At 46.0% G+C, this 14915-nt stretch overlaps 1 protein-coding gene across 1 annotated transcript; it reads right to left on the bottom strand.

Annotated features, from left to right (window-relative positions):
* Window positions 1–2035: 2035 nt before the first annotated feature.
* On the bottom strand, window positions 2036–2740 carry LOC136152654 (fibroblast growth factor-binding protein 1). The gene has a single exon (XM_065913970.1). It carries the CDS (start codon window positions 2738–2740, stop codon window positions 2036–2038), a length of 705 nt encoding a protein of 234 aa, XP_065770042.1.
* Window positions 2741–14915: the final 12175 nt, after the last annotated feature.

Here is a 14915-nt window from a genome sequence, read left to right as displayed (position 1 = left end):
GGGAGCCACACTCTGTTTACACCTCCAGGAGAAAAGTTATTCCCAAGGTGTGGCGAGGAGGAGCTTAGGGAGTGTCTGGATGTTGGTTAAGTTCTCTGGTGAGTGGGGGTCATGTTCACAGGTCAGGTCCTTGGCTCTGCCCCACAATGAATTGCAGTCTTTGATGTTTCTGGTCCAGTCATTGGAATATAAGCACCACTAAGATAGAAATGTTTTTTCTTTCTTGTTTGTAGATATTTTTGTCCTTTAGATCAATAGTAGGAGCTCACAGCTCATTGATTAATTACAGAGTATTTTCACTGACGTTTAAACATTCTTACCCAGGAAAGTCACCTGGCTTGATTCCTCACTGCGTTTAGATCTAATCTCAAAAATCAACTCCACCGAGAGTGACCATGGCCCCTAAGGCTGTTTACTCTCCGTTGATTTCACTCCTTTCTCCTCCTTGACTTTTCCTCTCTGTCATTGTGTGTTTGTGAGTTTTGGCTGCTTTCCCCACTGGGAGCTCCGTGGAGGCAGAGTGTTCATCCCTGGTGCACTACTGTCTCTCCAGTCGCTAGGACAGAGGCTGCAAGAGTCTGTGCTCAATGAAGGGTGTTCTGGGTGGACTAGTGAATGAGTGAATGAATGAATGAACACATGCATAATCCATGGAAAGAGCTTAGCATAGAGTCTGGGCCATAGGGAGTGAGAGAGAACTACTCGTGTTGATGCTGTTAACGACGATACCCAAGTGCACTCTGAGGCTGTAACACTCTGGGTGGACCACTGACAATGTTCCGTGTAGGTTCTGCCAGGCTGGTGAGTGTGGGAGGCCCTCTTCCACCCCATTTGCCATTCCTTCCTGACACCAACTCTAAAAAGACCCCAAAGAACAGTATTTTTGCCAACTTCCGCTCCTTACTTTTTGTTCGTTGTGGAATTGTGACATGACTTTGGGGCTACATCCTTCTCTCGCCCCAGCTCTTGAATTCAAACCCTTTCAGATCTTTCAGACTAGCATGTAAATGACTAATGACATCATCCCTGCATTTCACTACCATCTACCCACGTGGCCTCTCCCATCTTTTAGGATTTTTCTCATCTCTTTGCTTTCATGTATCTGTCAACTGCCGATTGTACCTCCATTCTGCCCATTTCCTGCCTAAAGATACTCTCCAAGTTCTGACTCCAGTATCTCCTCTCCTGTTAAGCTCAGCCTGAGATCTTCCAGAAGTTTCTGCCTCTTTTCTTTGGAGTTCCACCCTGAGTTTCCCTCTTGCACTTAAATCTTCCTCTCAGGGCACTGCACTTAGCCAGGCCCAACTCTGGAAGCTCAGGAGTCCTGTGTATGGTGAGTGGTAATGGGAGCCCTAGCTTGAAGCTGTGGAGGATGTTGCTCCAGCTCATGGATGTGATTTGCTGATGGTTTTGAATTCTGCCTCCCCTCTTTCCATCTGTGAGCCCCTGAAAGGTGTCTTCATCACATGATGCTCCAGGTGACCCACTTGAAATTAGTTCAGTAAGCATCAAATACCACAGACCAAAGCCTGAAATTGTGAAGATAGGGATTCAGGAATGGATCACCTTATGGGATGACGTGGGATGGCTGGTGAACAGGATATTTTTTCCACTGATATATGAGGACCTGTTTGCAAGTTCACTGGAACTAGGCAGAGAGAAATCAAACAATGGCTGAACATATTTATGAAAAAGGCACAGGGCTTTATTTTCTTAATTGGGCAGAAAGTGCACTGCATGGAAGTCACCACTCTGACTCACTCAGTTCAAAGACTGGTCCTTACTGCTCATAGAAACAAAGCTTTGTGGGCCATGGAAAAATACAGAGGACAATAGCCTCTTAAAATCACATCTAAGGAAATGAATACAAAACAAATTCCAAACACAGAGACAAAAATTGCAAAATCTGTTTAAATAGTCCATTGCACACCCATAGCACAAATGTTCATCTGACAGGGAGTTAGGAGATCTTTACAGCATATGAAAAGGTTTTGACGTGACACCTCCTAAAGGCCTCGGTTCTCTTTCGACCTTGTTAGCATGAACTGCCCTGTACCATGGAGAGGAAGAATTTGCACAGCGAGCCCCAGGTTTCCCCACAGTACTCCAGGGCTGCCTTCCTTTGGTTTTCCAAGTCTTCCTCCAGACACTGAGGGTCTTTGGTGGTCATGGGCTGGGTCTTTTCTGGGCTGGGGGAGGTAATCACTTCAACCTTGTCCTTGGGAGAGAGCTCCATTAACTCCTGGCTGGGTTTCTTGATCCTAATCAGAGTAGAGTTCACCAGCTTGAGATTCGATTCTGGAAACTTCTTTCTGCACACCCTGGTCTTCAGGACACTCTTGGCATCACCACAGATGACCTTCTGAGAACGCAGATTCCGGCCAATTTGTTTCCAATAGGCGTTGTTTTTGTGCAACTCGAGGCAGGAGGTTGGATTGCCAGTGAAGAAACAGGAAAACGTGTTGCCCTGTTGGGTGCATTCGACCTTCAGGGCGATGCCGTCCTCCTGCTCGGTCACCGTCCATCTGCAGTCAGCGTGGTCTGGGGTGACGAATTTGCCTTTGATCGGGCGCTTGGGTGGCTGGCTCCTCGGCTCCTTCCCAGGCTTGCCCAGAGCATGCGCTTCATCTGCATTGGCTTTGCTGCCGTGTCTACTCCTTCCTTCCTTTTTGGCCTCCGCCAAGAGCACCGGAACAGCCAGAAGGAGGAGGGAGAGCAGGGTGAGGCTGCGGGTCCTCATGCCTTCAGCTTGGTAGGAACCTGTTTGACAAAAGGCAGGTGAGTCAGCGCTGGGCTGGAGGAGGACCCTCCCCTCCATCTGGCACAGGTCTGCCCGCTTCAGGGTGAGATCCAAGAACAACCTATTTCCTGAAATCAATAGACAAGCAGCTGCTCTATTCACATTTCTGCTTGAGCCTTGAATGCCAGAAACTTCCTACTCTTCACTCACTCTTCCATACCCTCTGAACCCTCACTCCCTTATCCCCTCACTCAGTTACTCCAGATCCGTTCAACATTCAATATGCTTTCATGGCCCACCGACCACTAGCCGTGCCTTAGACTAGATGTTGAATTTATCAAGGTGAATAAGAAAGTCTCACATTTTAAAAACTTGGAGGCAACTCTTTGGGGGAATCTGAATAGCATTGACCTGGTGTGTGTCCCAACCGTGTCCCCCAACCTGATCTTGGGCAAGTCACTCTCCCCCTCTGGGTCTCAGCTCCTTTATCTGAAAGTCAAGATGTTGGGTGAGATGACTGGTGACTCTGTTTCAGCTCCAGTGGACTGAGCTTCTATCTCACCGTTCCACATGGACTCAGATGATCACACAACGAGAAAGGACATAGTAAGTGACACGCAAGGTGATGTCTGACCCAAGGTTAAACATGCATGAGGTCTGGACGCTCTGAGATGAGTGGGTTGGTGAGCAGGGGCATTTGGGCTTCAGTAAGAACCCGGGGAATGGCATGAAGAATGGGAGATCACACAGTTTGACCAGGCAGAGTGAGCCAGGAGAACAGAGGTGAGTTTCCATCAGAGCACTTAGATTGCTTTGACACTGTCCTTACCATAGAGAAAGTCTCCAGTCGGTGCTTTTAAAAATAAATCATTAAAGACATAGGATGATTTAAACTGCTATGCTGAACTCAATAGATTTTATCAAGTGGGCAACAAAAACCACCCCTCAAAGAGAAGAATGAGCATTTCTATTTGACACCAACTCCGTGCTAAGCACATGACCAGTGTTTCACTTTCACCTTGTTAATTCACACAAGAGCCCTGCCTGGCAGGTCATAATGCATCACCACCAGGTAACAGGCGTGACAGTTAAGGTTCAGAGCAGCAAAGAAATTGCTCAATATCCCGTAGTGAGCAAGTGACACAGTTGTGACAGGCAGCCAGAACCTCTCCTGGTCCTTTACACAACCACGCCCTTCCCTGAAGGCTTGCTTTCACCTTACTCTGCCTTTCAGAAAGAAAAAAGCGATTAGGAACAACTCACTTCATCTGGCTTAGTTCTTGATGATAAGATTATTCATATTGCCGCTGCTCCATTTGAAAAGAATACAGACTTTTGTTTAAGAAGAGGCTGATTCGGGGAATGGTCTTGATCTCATTATCTACCCTGGGCATATGGCTTCTTGTTAGGACTGATAAAGGGACAGAGGGAAATTGTCAGTTCCTCGGTCATGTCTGACTCTTTGTGACCCCATGGTCTGAAGCCCGCCAGGCTCCCCTGTTCATGGAATTCTCCAGGCATGAATACTGGAGTGGGTAGCCCTTCCCTTCTCCAGGGGATCTTCCTGACCCGGAGATCAGACCCTGATCTCTGTTACATTGCAGGCAGATTCTTTACCATCTGAGCCTCCAAGGAAGCCCTTCCTGATAACGGGAAGACAGTCGCAAAATGTGGGCTCCCAAAACGAAGTTGGGCTGGGAGCTAGGTATGTCAGATAAAGACCTGCTCATTCCTCACGGCAGTGGGACTCGGCCCCTACTAGTCCCTGAGGAGATCCAGGTTCCAGGAACCTGAGGTCCTCGTGGGAGCTGGGGTTGGGAGGGGGGTGGCAAGTAATGACACTCTTCAGAGAGCCAGGCTCTTACCTTGCTCTGAGCTTGCAGGTCCAGCGCGACCCCAGATGGAAGAGGAAGCTTGCAGGCGCCCCGTGGTCTCATCCACCGTGAGAGGCCGGGAAGGCCCTTTATATAAGAGCCCACACAGACAGGGTTTTTACACCTCACACACCTGTGTCACTTTATTCACACTCCTCCCAGCCACGCCCCTTCAGAGGGAGCCAGTTCCTGCAGGGAAAGTGGCTGGCGTAATCCTGTCTGTGTGTACGTGTGGGAGGCGGGGGAGTTACATGCAGGGCATTAGACCTGGTTCTTCCAAGCCCTTTTTTTTTCCCAGTGGCCTACTGAGGAGGACAGCAGAGCATTGCAAAGACCCTCCATGATGGTAACAGGACCCCAGCAACAGAATCTTGGTCCGGGGGAGTTATGAACAATAACTCATTCTACCCAAAGCTCTCCCTTAAATCTCATCAGAGCCCCTGCATGATATACCAACCTACACTGTTGTTGCTCAGTCACTAAGTCACGTCCGACTCTGCAACCCCACGGACTGCAGCCCGCCAGACTCCCCTGTTCTTCACTATCACCCAGAGTTTGCTCAGATTCATGTCCATTGGGTTGGTGATGCTATCCGACTATCTCATGCTCTGTCGCCCCTTTCTTTTCCCTCAATCTTCTCAGTGTCAGGGTCTTTTCCAATGAGTAGGCACTTTGCCTCAGGTGGCCAAGGTATGGAGCTAGAGTTTCAGCATCAGTCCTTCCAATATAATTCGTCCCATTTTACAGATGGAATTTTGGAGCTTGAAGATATTTGGGGCTGGGCCAAGGTCACAGGGCTAGGAGGATGAGGAGCCCAGGGTTTCAAGCCTGGAGTCCCGGGATCCACTCTGTCCTCTTTTCACCTGACACACTCAGTGAACACTTGGTGAATGAAAGATTAAACTGGGGAAGCCACCCTAGCATTTGCATCCCCGTTTTCACCTGAGGCACTTGAAGTTACTAGGTGGGCAAAGGAACCCTTGGGCCCTGAGAGGCCAGTAAAGCAGAGATTCCTGATTTGCATCTTGTTAAAAGTTTACACCTTGTGGTCACAGGTGGGGTCCTCACTCTGCTGAGCCTCCTCTAGGCAGAGTCTAGACCTATGGAGCCCTGGACTCAGCATTCGTTTAGCTGTGATCTTAACCTCTCTGACCCTGTCTCTGCTCATCTCCTGACAAATGACGATAACAGCACCTCATTTAGGGTCTCATACTCAATTATTTGGGCTTCCCAGGTGGCACTAGTGATAAAGAACCTGCCTGTCAATGCAGGCAATGTAAGAGATGTGGGTTTCATCCCCTGGAGGAGGGCCTGTCTACCCACTCCAGTATTCTTGGTCTGGAAAACCCTATGGACAGAGGAACCTGGTGGACTAAATTTTTCAGGAAGCTGAGCCATTAGCATCAAGTGAAGCAGAACAGATTTGGTTCATAAGGTGGCCTTTAGTTGTATTCTTTAAAAACAGGTACATTTTGTTTCCTTACTGAGAATGTAAAAAGAACTCACATCTGCAATGATATGGACTTCACTATATTTTATTATTTTACTTTTCAAGATGTTTGAGCATAAGAAGTTGCTTGTTTTCTTCTTGACTCTGCCGTAAGGAAAAACAATAGCATAAGAACTATAATAGTAATAATAAGTAATAAATGGCAGCTGACCCTTGCTGTTGGGATAGGAACAATAAGGAGTGCTGGGGGCTATAACAAGCTGGGTAGTCCATGATATCTAAGTGTCAACACTCAGCTCCAGGTGGCAGAAAACATGTTGGCATGAGGTCAGTATTCTCAGACCTAATGAATTTATTCACATGTATTTTTTTTGGAGTATAATTGCTTTACAATGTGTTGTGTTGGTTTCTGCTGTGCAACAGTGTGAATCCTATGTGTATATAAATATAAATACAAACACAGGTACGTCTCCTCCTTCCTTAGCCTCCTTCCCACCCGCTCCCATCCCACCATCTGGGTCACCACAGAGCGCCAAGCTGAGCCCCCTGTGCTAATCAGCAGGTTCTCACTAGCCCTCTGCTTTACTCATGCTAATGTATATATGTCCATGCTCTTCTCTCAGTGTGTCCCACCCTCCTCCTCTCTTCCTATATCCACATGTCTGTTCTCTATGCCCGCATTTCTCTTTCCTGCCCTGCAAATACATTCATCTGTACCACTCCTGCAGAGTCCACCTTTGTGCATTAACACGTATTTATTTTTCTCTCTCTGACTTACTTCACTCTGTATGACAGTGTCTAGGTCCATCCACGTCTCTGCAAATGACTCAATTCCATTCCTTTTCATGGCTGAGTAATATTCCATTGTACACATGTGCCACATTTCTTTATCCATTCCTCTGTTGATGGACATTTAGGTTGCTTCCATGTCCTGGCTATTGTAAACCATGCTGCAATGAACACTGGGGTGCATGTGTTTGCATTATGGTTTTCTCAGGGTATATATGAGCAGTAGTGGGATTGCTGGGTCATGTGGTAATTCTGTATAGAAATAGACACCTCATGAACTTTTAAAAGATTCCTCAACATGCAAATGTGTGTATATGGGATTGGGTTGGCATCTAAGTGAAATTTTCTAAAACCTTGTCCTAGCCCACAGTAAAGATATAAAAAGTTGTAACTGTGGTTGGATTCCATCCAAGTTCCACCTGTTTGAGAATTCCAAAGACACAGACTTGTGGATGTTCTTCATGAATTCCACCAAAGGAGGCTATTTCCCCAAACTCCAAGCCTCATGTAAAATTGGCTCATCCTGAGATCTATCCCCATTATTATGATCATCACCTTACTGAATCATGACTTGCACACACAGGCACTTACAGAGTGGTATTTTGGAGGATTATTGGAGCCAAGTAAGACAAAGCTTCCTTGTTCCACAAGGAGATGGAGACCAAGGTGGTCTCCCACAAAACAAGAAAATTGTCTTATCCTCAGGTGACAGCCAGATTCTTTCTAGAGAAAGACTATAGGTCAGAACACAAAGCAAATTTAGAAGTCAACATGTGGCCTCCAGGATCTTTTCTGAGAAATGTCTCTAAGATTTGGCAGGGAACATGTAACTTACCCCCGACAACTTCCCATGGATCTTCACCCTTTCTGTTGAAGGTCCAATCCCAGCTTCTGCCTTGACCCTTCTTTTCTAAACAGGGGTCATGATATTAGACCAGGCTTTGTAGCTTTTTCCCTGTTAGCTCGGCCTGTTATTTAAAATCCATTTCTAGACACAAATACTCTCTTTAATCTGGCCACACTAAACCACTCATCCACCCTTTCCTGAATACTTGGGGGGCTTGTCCTCTTCCTGCCTTTGCCCCTGCTTTCCCCTTTACTTGGGATGCCCTTCCAGTCCAGCCTTGCCAGACACACACAGGTCCTTAGGGCCCAGCCCCAATGTAACCTCCTCTCTGCCGGTGTCACTGGTCCTATGAACTTTTCCCGCACTCTCCTTTTCATGGATGTTCATGGAATGAAATAGACCATCACTCTCAATGAGTGTTTACAACATGCCAGCATTGTGTTAAGGCTGTGTCCACACATTAAGTCGTAGTTCAATACACTGAGAAAATGATACCCATGAACTACAGTGCACTGGGAACTGGAATGGATCTGGGGGTCCCAGCACGGCTGCCAACCACATGTTCCCACCACCTCCCCAAACTCCCAGGACCAAGGAGGTCCCTGACTCCTAGAGAACTGACTCTGGATCTTCATGGTACAGATGACACACAAGTAGAGAAAGACTAAATGCAGGCCACTTCTAATATTTTTATTAAAAACAAAGTAATATATCCATACTTTGATAAATTATAAACTTTTCTCTCTTTATAAACATCTATTAAAATATTAGAATAGTATTACCATTACAAAAGGGCTTCCCAGGTGGCTCAGTGGTAAAGAATCTGCCTGCCAATCAGGAAACGCAAGAGATGCAAGTTGTATCCCTAGGATGGGAAGATCTCCTGGAGAAGGAAATGGCAACCCACTCCAGTATTCTTGCCTGTGAAATTCCATGGACAGAGGAAGCTGGTGGGCTACAGTCCATGGGGTCACAGAAAGTCAGACATGACTTAGCAACTGAGCATGCATGCACCTTTACAAAATATTTGCAGACAGTCCCCTTGCCCTACATCCCACCCATGTTCCTCTATTGCTGACCTTTTCATTATAATGCTACATTTATAAAATATATTGAATCAATCTTGCTATGTTTTTTATTACATTCCATATTTTGTTCAGTCCTCCTTAGTTTTTACCTCATGCTCTTTTTTAAAATCATTAATAGACTCTATTTTTGAGTAGTTTTTGTTCCCATAAAAGTTGAATGGAAAGTTCAGAAAATTCTCATACCAACACTGTCCTTCACAAACATAGCTGTCCACACTGCCAATATTTTCCACTAGAATGGTACAATTGTTACAGTTGATGAACCTTCTTTGGGACATCATAATTCCCCCAAGTTGATAGTTTTCACAGTAGCTGACTCTTGGTGTTATAATCCACAGTTTTGGCAAAGATATAATGGCATATTTCCACCATTATAGTGTCATGCATAGTAGTTTCACAGCCCTACAAATCCTCTGTGCTTACCTATTCACCCCTCCCTAACCCTAACCTTAACCCTAATCTTAAATCTAATCCTCAATCACTGGATACCCTCTCAACTTTCTACTGTTTCCATAGTTTTGCCTTTCATGAAGGCCATAGAATTGGAATCAAGCAGAATTTACTCTGTCCAGATTGGCTTCTTTCACTCACTAACATGATTTTAAGATCTCTGTGTGTCTTTCTGTGGCTTGGAAGCTCATTTTTTAAAAAAATCACTGAATCATATTTAATTGTCAATTTGTACCACAGTTTATTTATCCATTTGCCTCCTGAAAAACATCTTGGTTACTCCAGTGTTTTGGCAATTATTTAAAAAAGCTGCTATAAACATTCACATGCAAGATTTTGTGTTAATATATGTTTTCAACTCCTAATGGTCATTTCTTGAAAACGTGTGTTGACACCAAAACCTGCACAGGAATGTTTATAGCATAAGTTTTCAACTCCTAATGGTTTTTTGATGCTTGATCCTTGAAAGAAAAGCTATAATGAACCCAGACAGAATATTAAAAAACAGAGACATCACTTTGCTGACAAAGATCCATCTAGTCAAAGCTATGACTTTTCCAGTAGTCATGTACAAATGTGAGAGCTGAATCATAAATAAAGCTGAGTGCCAAAGAATTCATGCTTTTGAACTGTGGTGTTGGAGGACTCTTGAGAATCCCTTGGACAGCAAGGAGATCAAACCAGTTAACCCTAAAAGAAATCAACCCTGAATATTCATTGGAAGGACTGATGCTGAAGCTGAAACTCCAAGACTTTGTTCACCTGATGCGAAGATCCAACTCATTGGAAAAGACTCTGATGCTGGGAAAGATTGAAGGCAGGAGGAGAAGGGGGTGACAGAGGATGAGATGGTTGAATGGCATCATTGACTCAACGGAGATGAGTTTGAGCAAACTTTAGTAGATAGTGAAGGACCGGGAAACCTGATGGGCTGCAGTCCATTGGGTTGCAAGGAGTCAGACACAAACGAGTGACTGAACAACAGCAACACAGTCATTTCTGTCCAGGAAGCCAGCTGAGATCCCACGTGACCTTTAATAGACGTGACTCCTCTATTTGTGCATAGAGCTTCTTTTGGCTGTGGTGTTTCCTCAGATGTTCCTTGTTTGTGATGACCTTGACAGTTTTCAGGATTGCTCAGGTGTTTTGAGAATGTGTCCCTTTGGGAATTTGGTGTTTTTCTCATGATTAGATTGGGATTATGTCACTCTTTTCTTCAACCAAGATTGAAATGACGGACAGCAGGTCCCTTTGGTGGTTCCATAGAAAGTCTGAACCCAGTAGTTGACCATGTGTCTTAGGCAGTCTGGTCGCAGATAGTTTTGAGGCTCAAAAGCTGATTTTACTCTCATGCATTTATTACTGTATGGTTCCTTAACCTAGAGGCTGGTGTCTGGTAGAGGGGTGGGGAGTGCAGTGACTAGAGATACAGTAGCAGGTGTGATTTTGTTCTAAGGTGAATCTTAACTGCGCGTTGCCAGGCTACATTTGCTCCTTCAAAAATGACCTCATGTACAGTCAAAATGCTTAGTTACTATATCAAAGCAATATTATTTTTTTGGTCAAATTCTGTGCATTATTGTCAGAAAAATGAGGAAATTGGTCAAATAAACACCAGCTGAGCTGAAAAATTGATGCTTTTGAACTGTGGTGTTGGAGAAGACTCTTGAGAGCCCCTTGGACTGCAAGGAGATCCAACCAGTTCATCCTAAAGGAGATCAGTCCTGGGTGTTCATTGGAAAGACTGGTACTGAAGCTGAAACTCCAATACTTTGGCCACCTCATGTGAAGAGTTGACTCATTGGAAAAGACCCTGATGCTGGGAGGGATTGGGGGCAGGAGGAGAAGGGGACGACAGAGGATGAGATGGCTGGATGCCATCACCAACTCGATGGACATGAGTTTGAGTGGACCCCAGGAGTTGGTGATGGACAGGGAGGCCTGGCGTGCTGTGATTCATGGGGTCGCAAAGAGTCGTACACGACTGAGCGACTGAACTGAACTGAACTGACTGAATAATAACTTGCCTGGCAGGTAGCATCCATCTTAGACCTGTAGAACAGTATTTGCATTCCAAACTTAAAATGTTCATTACTCATGTGATTTCAGATTTCTTGTTCAGTGTATCACATGGTACACCATGCTAAAGTTTTGCTTTAGAAAAATAAGAGGCAGTGGAGAGTTGATGGCACAGCCTTCTGTATGGTTGCAAATGGAAAAGATATTCATGTTAATTTATCTTAAAGGAGTATGCTATGTCACACCTCATAACATTGAAGCTATTTATTAGAAGCCATGTGCAATGCTTGGTTTTGATTCTGACCATATCTAAAAAATGACTCATGGTTGTTGTTAATACAAAAACCATGAGTCATTTTTAAGCTTAAACCAAATGAAATGACTGTTTGTGGTAGGTTAAAATGATGGAATATCAGGAATTTTAATTAGATCAAACTAACAATAATAATTAGAGATTTTTAGAAGACCTTTTCTCTAGTGATACAGCTGTTTCAAAGCCTTATATATTCAACATCTTTTAGTGTTTTATAATGAAATTTCTCCATACGGGTTCATTGATTTTCTCTAGGCTTTTTACACCTTTCTTTAAAAAGGAATCACTCTAAAGCATCTTGATCATTCTTTAAAGATGTCTGCTTCTTTTGAATAAAATTTCCAAAGTGCACACGTGGCCGTGCACCTCTGCATGTAAGTGCACACACACATGCACCCGCGCACTCTCATGCCGGTGCGTCACATATGGGTACGTGCAACATATGCACACCTGTCACCTCCACACCTTGGGGCAGAAGGCCTTAGAGAGGCTCCCTTTGGAATTATCAGTCTCTCACTGAGTCTCTAGTCCTCAGTCCCTTTTGTCACAAAGAGTATCAGTCACCACCCTGGGAAACTGGAGAAGAGAGAAGACAAGTTGCCCTTTGTGTAAACTCTATCAGTCTCCGTGCACGGGGGCGTAAGCTTTGCTGCCTTTGTCACATGTAATTCATTGGAAGGACTGATGCTGAAGCTGAGGCTCCAATACTTTGGCCACCTGATGCGAAGAACTGACTCATTGGAAAAAGACCCTGATGCTGGGAAAGATTGAGGGCAGGAGGAGAAGGGGACGACAGAGGATGAGGTGGTTGGATGGCATCACCGACTCGATGGACATGAGTCTGAGTAAACTCCGGGAGACGGTGATGGACAGGGAGGCCTGGACTGCTGCAGTCCATGGGATCTCAAAGAGTCGGACACGACCCCCCTCACCGTCCCGCCCCTCACCCCTGGAGTGGGTTGCCATTCCCTTCTCCAGGGGGTCTTCCTGACCCAGGGATCGAACTTGGGTCTCCCACATTGCAGATAGATTCTTTACCTTCTGAACCACCAGGGAAGCACCTGCGTACAGCAATGAAGACCCAGTACAACCAAAAATATGATAAATAAAAAGAAGTTCAGATGCAAGACATCAGGAAACAGCTCTGAAAAGGCCTGGGATGGCACCTGGGGCAAAGGGTACCCACAGATGAAGAGCACAGTCCTTGTGCCTGCTGTGAGTTGTAAAGAAGACAAGGGACCTGGGGATAAGATACTAGAGGCTCCAGAAAGGGCAGGGCTGGCCTCTACCCAGACCTCATTCATTCTGCCACTCCGTCCGTCATCTACTTACTCTTCCAGTTCATCCAGAGGGTACTCGTGAAGCGCTGCGTGTCCCAGGTTCTCTCTGTCACTGAGTGAAATGTAGTCAAGAGTGACTTGACTCATCCTCAAAGAGATGGCACTAGACAGGCAGGATGAGGATGCCAGTCACAACAATGTGTGATTGAGCTGTTGGAGGGAAGGCTGGAATGCCTAGGGTGGAGACCTCTGACCCAGCCAGAGGCAATTTCTCAAGGGCCTTTCTCAAGAGACAGCTCAACAGCTGCAGGGAAAAGAACAGTATTTATTCAATCATTACTCAGTAACCACTCTAGGCAAAGGGCAGCGTTAGTCACTGTGTGGAATGCAAGGTGAACGTGATCTGTGCCACCTTCAAGACTGCCAGATCCGTTGATGGCTCACTCTCTGGGGATGCCCGCAGCAGTGACATCGCATCACATCTCAGCCTTTAAGCTTCTGGTGCTCCTCAACTGCTTATAGAAAAGGTCCACATCTCTGGGTCTGATTTGAGGTCTTTCCCATCTTGATCCTGGCGAACCTCAAGGTCATACCCACCACACTTAACTCATGTCCCTGGATTCCAACTTTACATCACTGTCCACTCCTATCCTCCCACATTGCACTGTTTCATAACAAGTTGCCTCTGCCAAACTGTTTCCTTATCCTGAAATTCCATTCCACCCTTATTTATCCAACCCATTCTCTCTCTACCTGGCCCCCTGAGCTTCCGACAGAATTCATCGTTCCTTCATCTGAGTTCTCACAGCTTCTTACAGATGTCACCATTATTTCACTTCATGTGTCACCTGATTTGGGTTGATTCATGTACTGGTACCTTCATCAGCTGAATAATGGCATCCTTAGATCAGGGCTCGAGCATGAAGCTTAGAAAGCACTTAGCAAATATTTATTGCATTGAATTGGCTTTTGCATTTATCAAGATTATTCTGATAGTGATAAGAAAAAAACTGAAAACAACTGAAATGAAACAGAATTAATTGGAAATTTCTCTTTCTATTTATTATATTTTTGGTTGTGCTGTGTCTTCATTGCTGTGTGCAGGTAAGGGATTCCCTGGTGGTTCAGGCAGTAAAGAACCTACCTGCAATGTGGGAGACCCAAGTTCGATCCCTGGGTTGGGAAGACCCCTTGGAGAAGGGAATGGCAACCCACTCCAGTATTCTTGCCCGAAGAATCTCACGGACAGAGGAGCCTGGAGGGCTATAGTCCGTGGGGTTGCAAAGAGTTGGACACCACTGAGAGACACTTTTCACTCAGAGTGTAGCCCCTGGATCAGCATTGGCATCATCTGAGATTTGCCAGAAATGCAAACTTAAAGTGGGAACCTTATTCAGCCCCAACTCACACCCCTGTGCTTTAACAAGCTGCTGGGGTGATCCTCACACACACACTCAAGCACGGACAGCAACAGCTTCAGCAGCTACAGATTCATTCTCTCAGATACAAGCAGCACAGCGTCCGCTGGGAGCGGCTGTCTAAGCTGACCCAGGGCCCGGGGGCTTCCGAATGCTCGGTCACTGGCTTTGTTCTCAGCTTTGTCTCGTGGCTGCAAGACGGAGGCTCGGCCTCTGATCAGAATCTTCTCGGAATCACGTCCGGGAACAGGAGGGGCGATTTCTCCTCACACATCCTTTCCATCAGGGAGGAAATCCTCCCCCAACCCCCAAAGGACCCTCTCCTTTTCCCTCAGGAAACAGGGTCGCCTCCCATGGCCTAAGCCATCATGGATGCCGGCAGCGAGGGACCACGAATGGCTCAGACCGAGCCGCATCCATTGCCCGTGGGCTCAGCAGGGCCAGCTCCCTTGAGCGGGTGGGAGAGGGGATGCCCAGACCTGGCGGGGGCTTTGGCAGCAGGTGAATACTTTGGCCACCTCATGCAAAGAGTTGACTCATTGGAAAAGACCCTGATGCTGGGAGGGACTGGGGGCAGGAGAAAAAGAGGACGACAGAGGATGAGATGGCTGGATGGCATCACCGACTCGATGGACATAAGTTTGAGT

The sequence above is a fragment of the Muntiacus reevesi genome, chromosome 22 (genome assembly GCF_963930625.1).
Source record: "Muntiacus reevesi chromosome 22, mMunRee1.1, whole genome shotgun sequence".
NCBI classification, from domain to species: Eukaryota; Metazoa; Chordata; class Mammalia; order Artiodactyla; family Cervidae; genus Muntiacus; species Muntiacus reevesi.
The sequence above is the reverse complement of the archived record's forward strand: the minus strand, read 5'-3'. Positions and strand labels throughout refer to the sequence as shown.

What these genes read in the sequence shown, in the direction of transcription:
- LOC136152654 (XM_065913970.1), bottom strand. Translation starts at nt 2,740, where the DNA reads ATGAGGACCCGCAGCCTCACCCTGCTCTCCCTCCTCCTTCTGGCTGTT.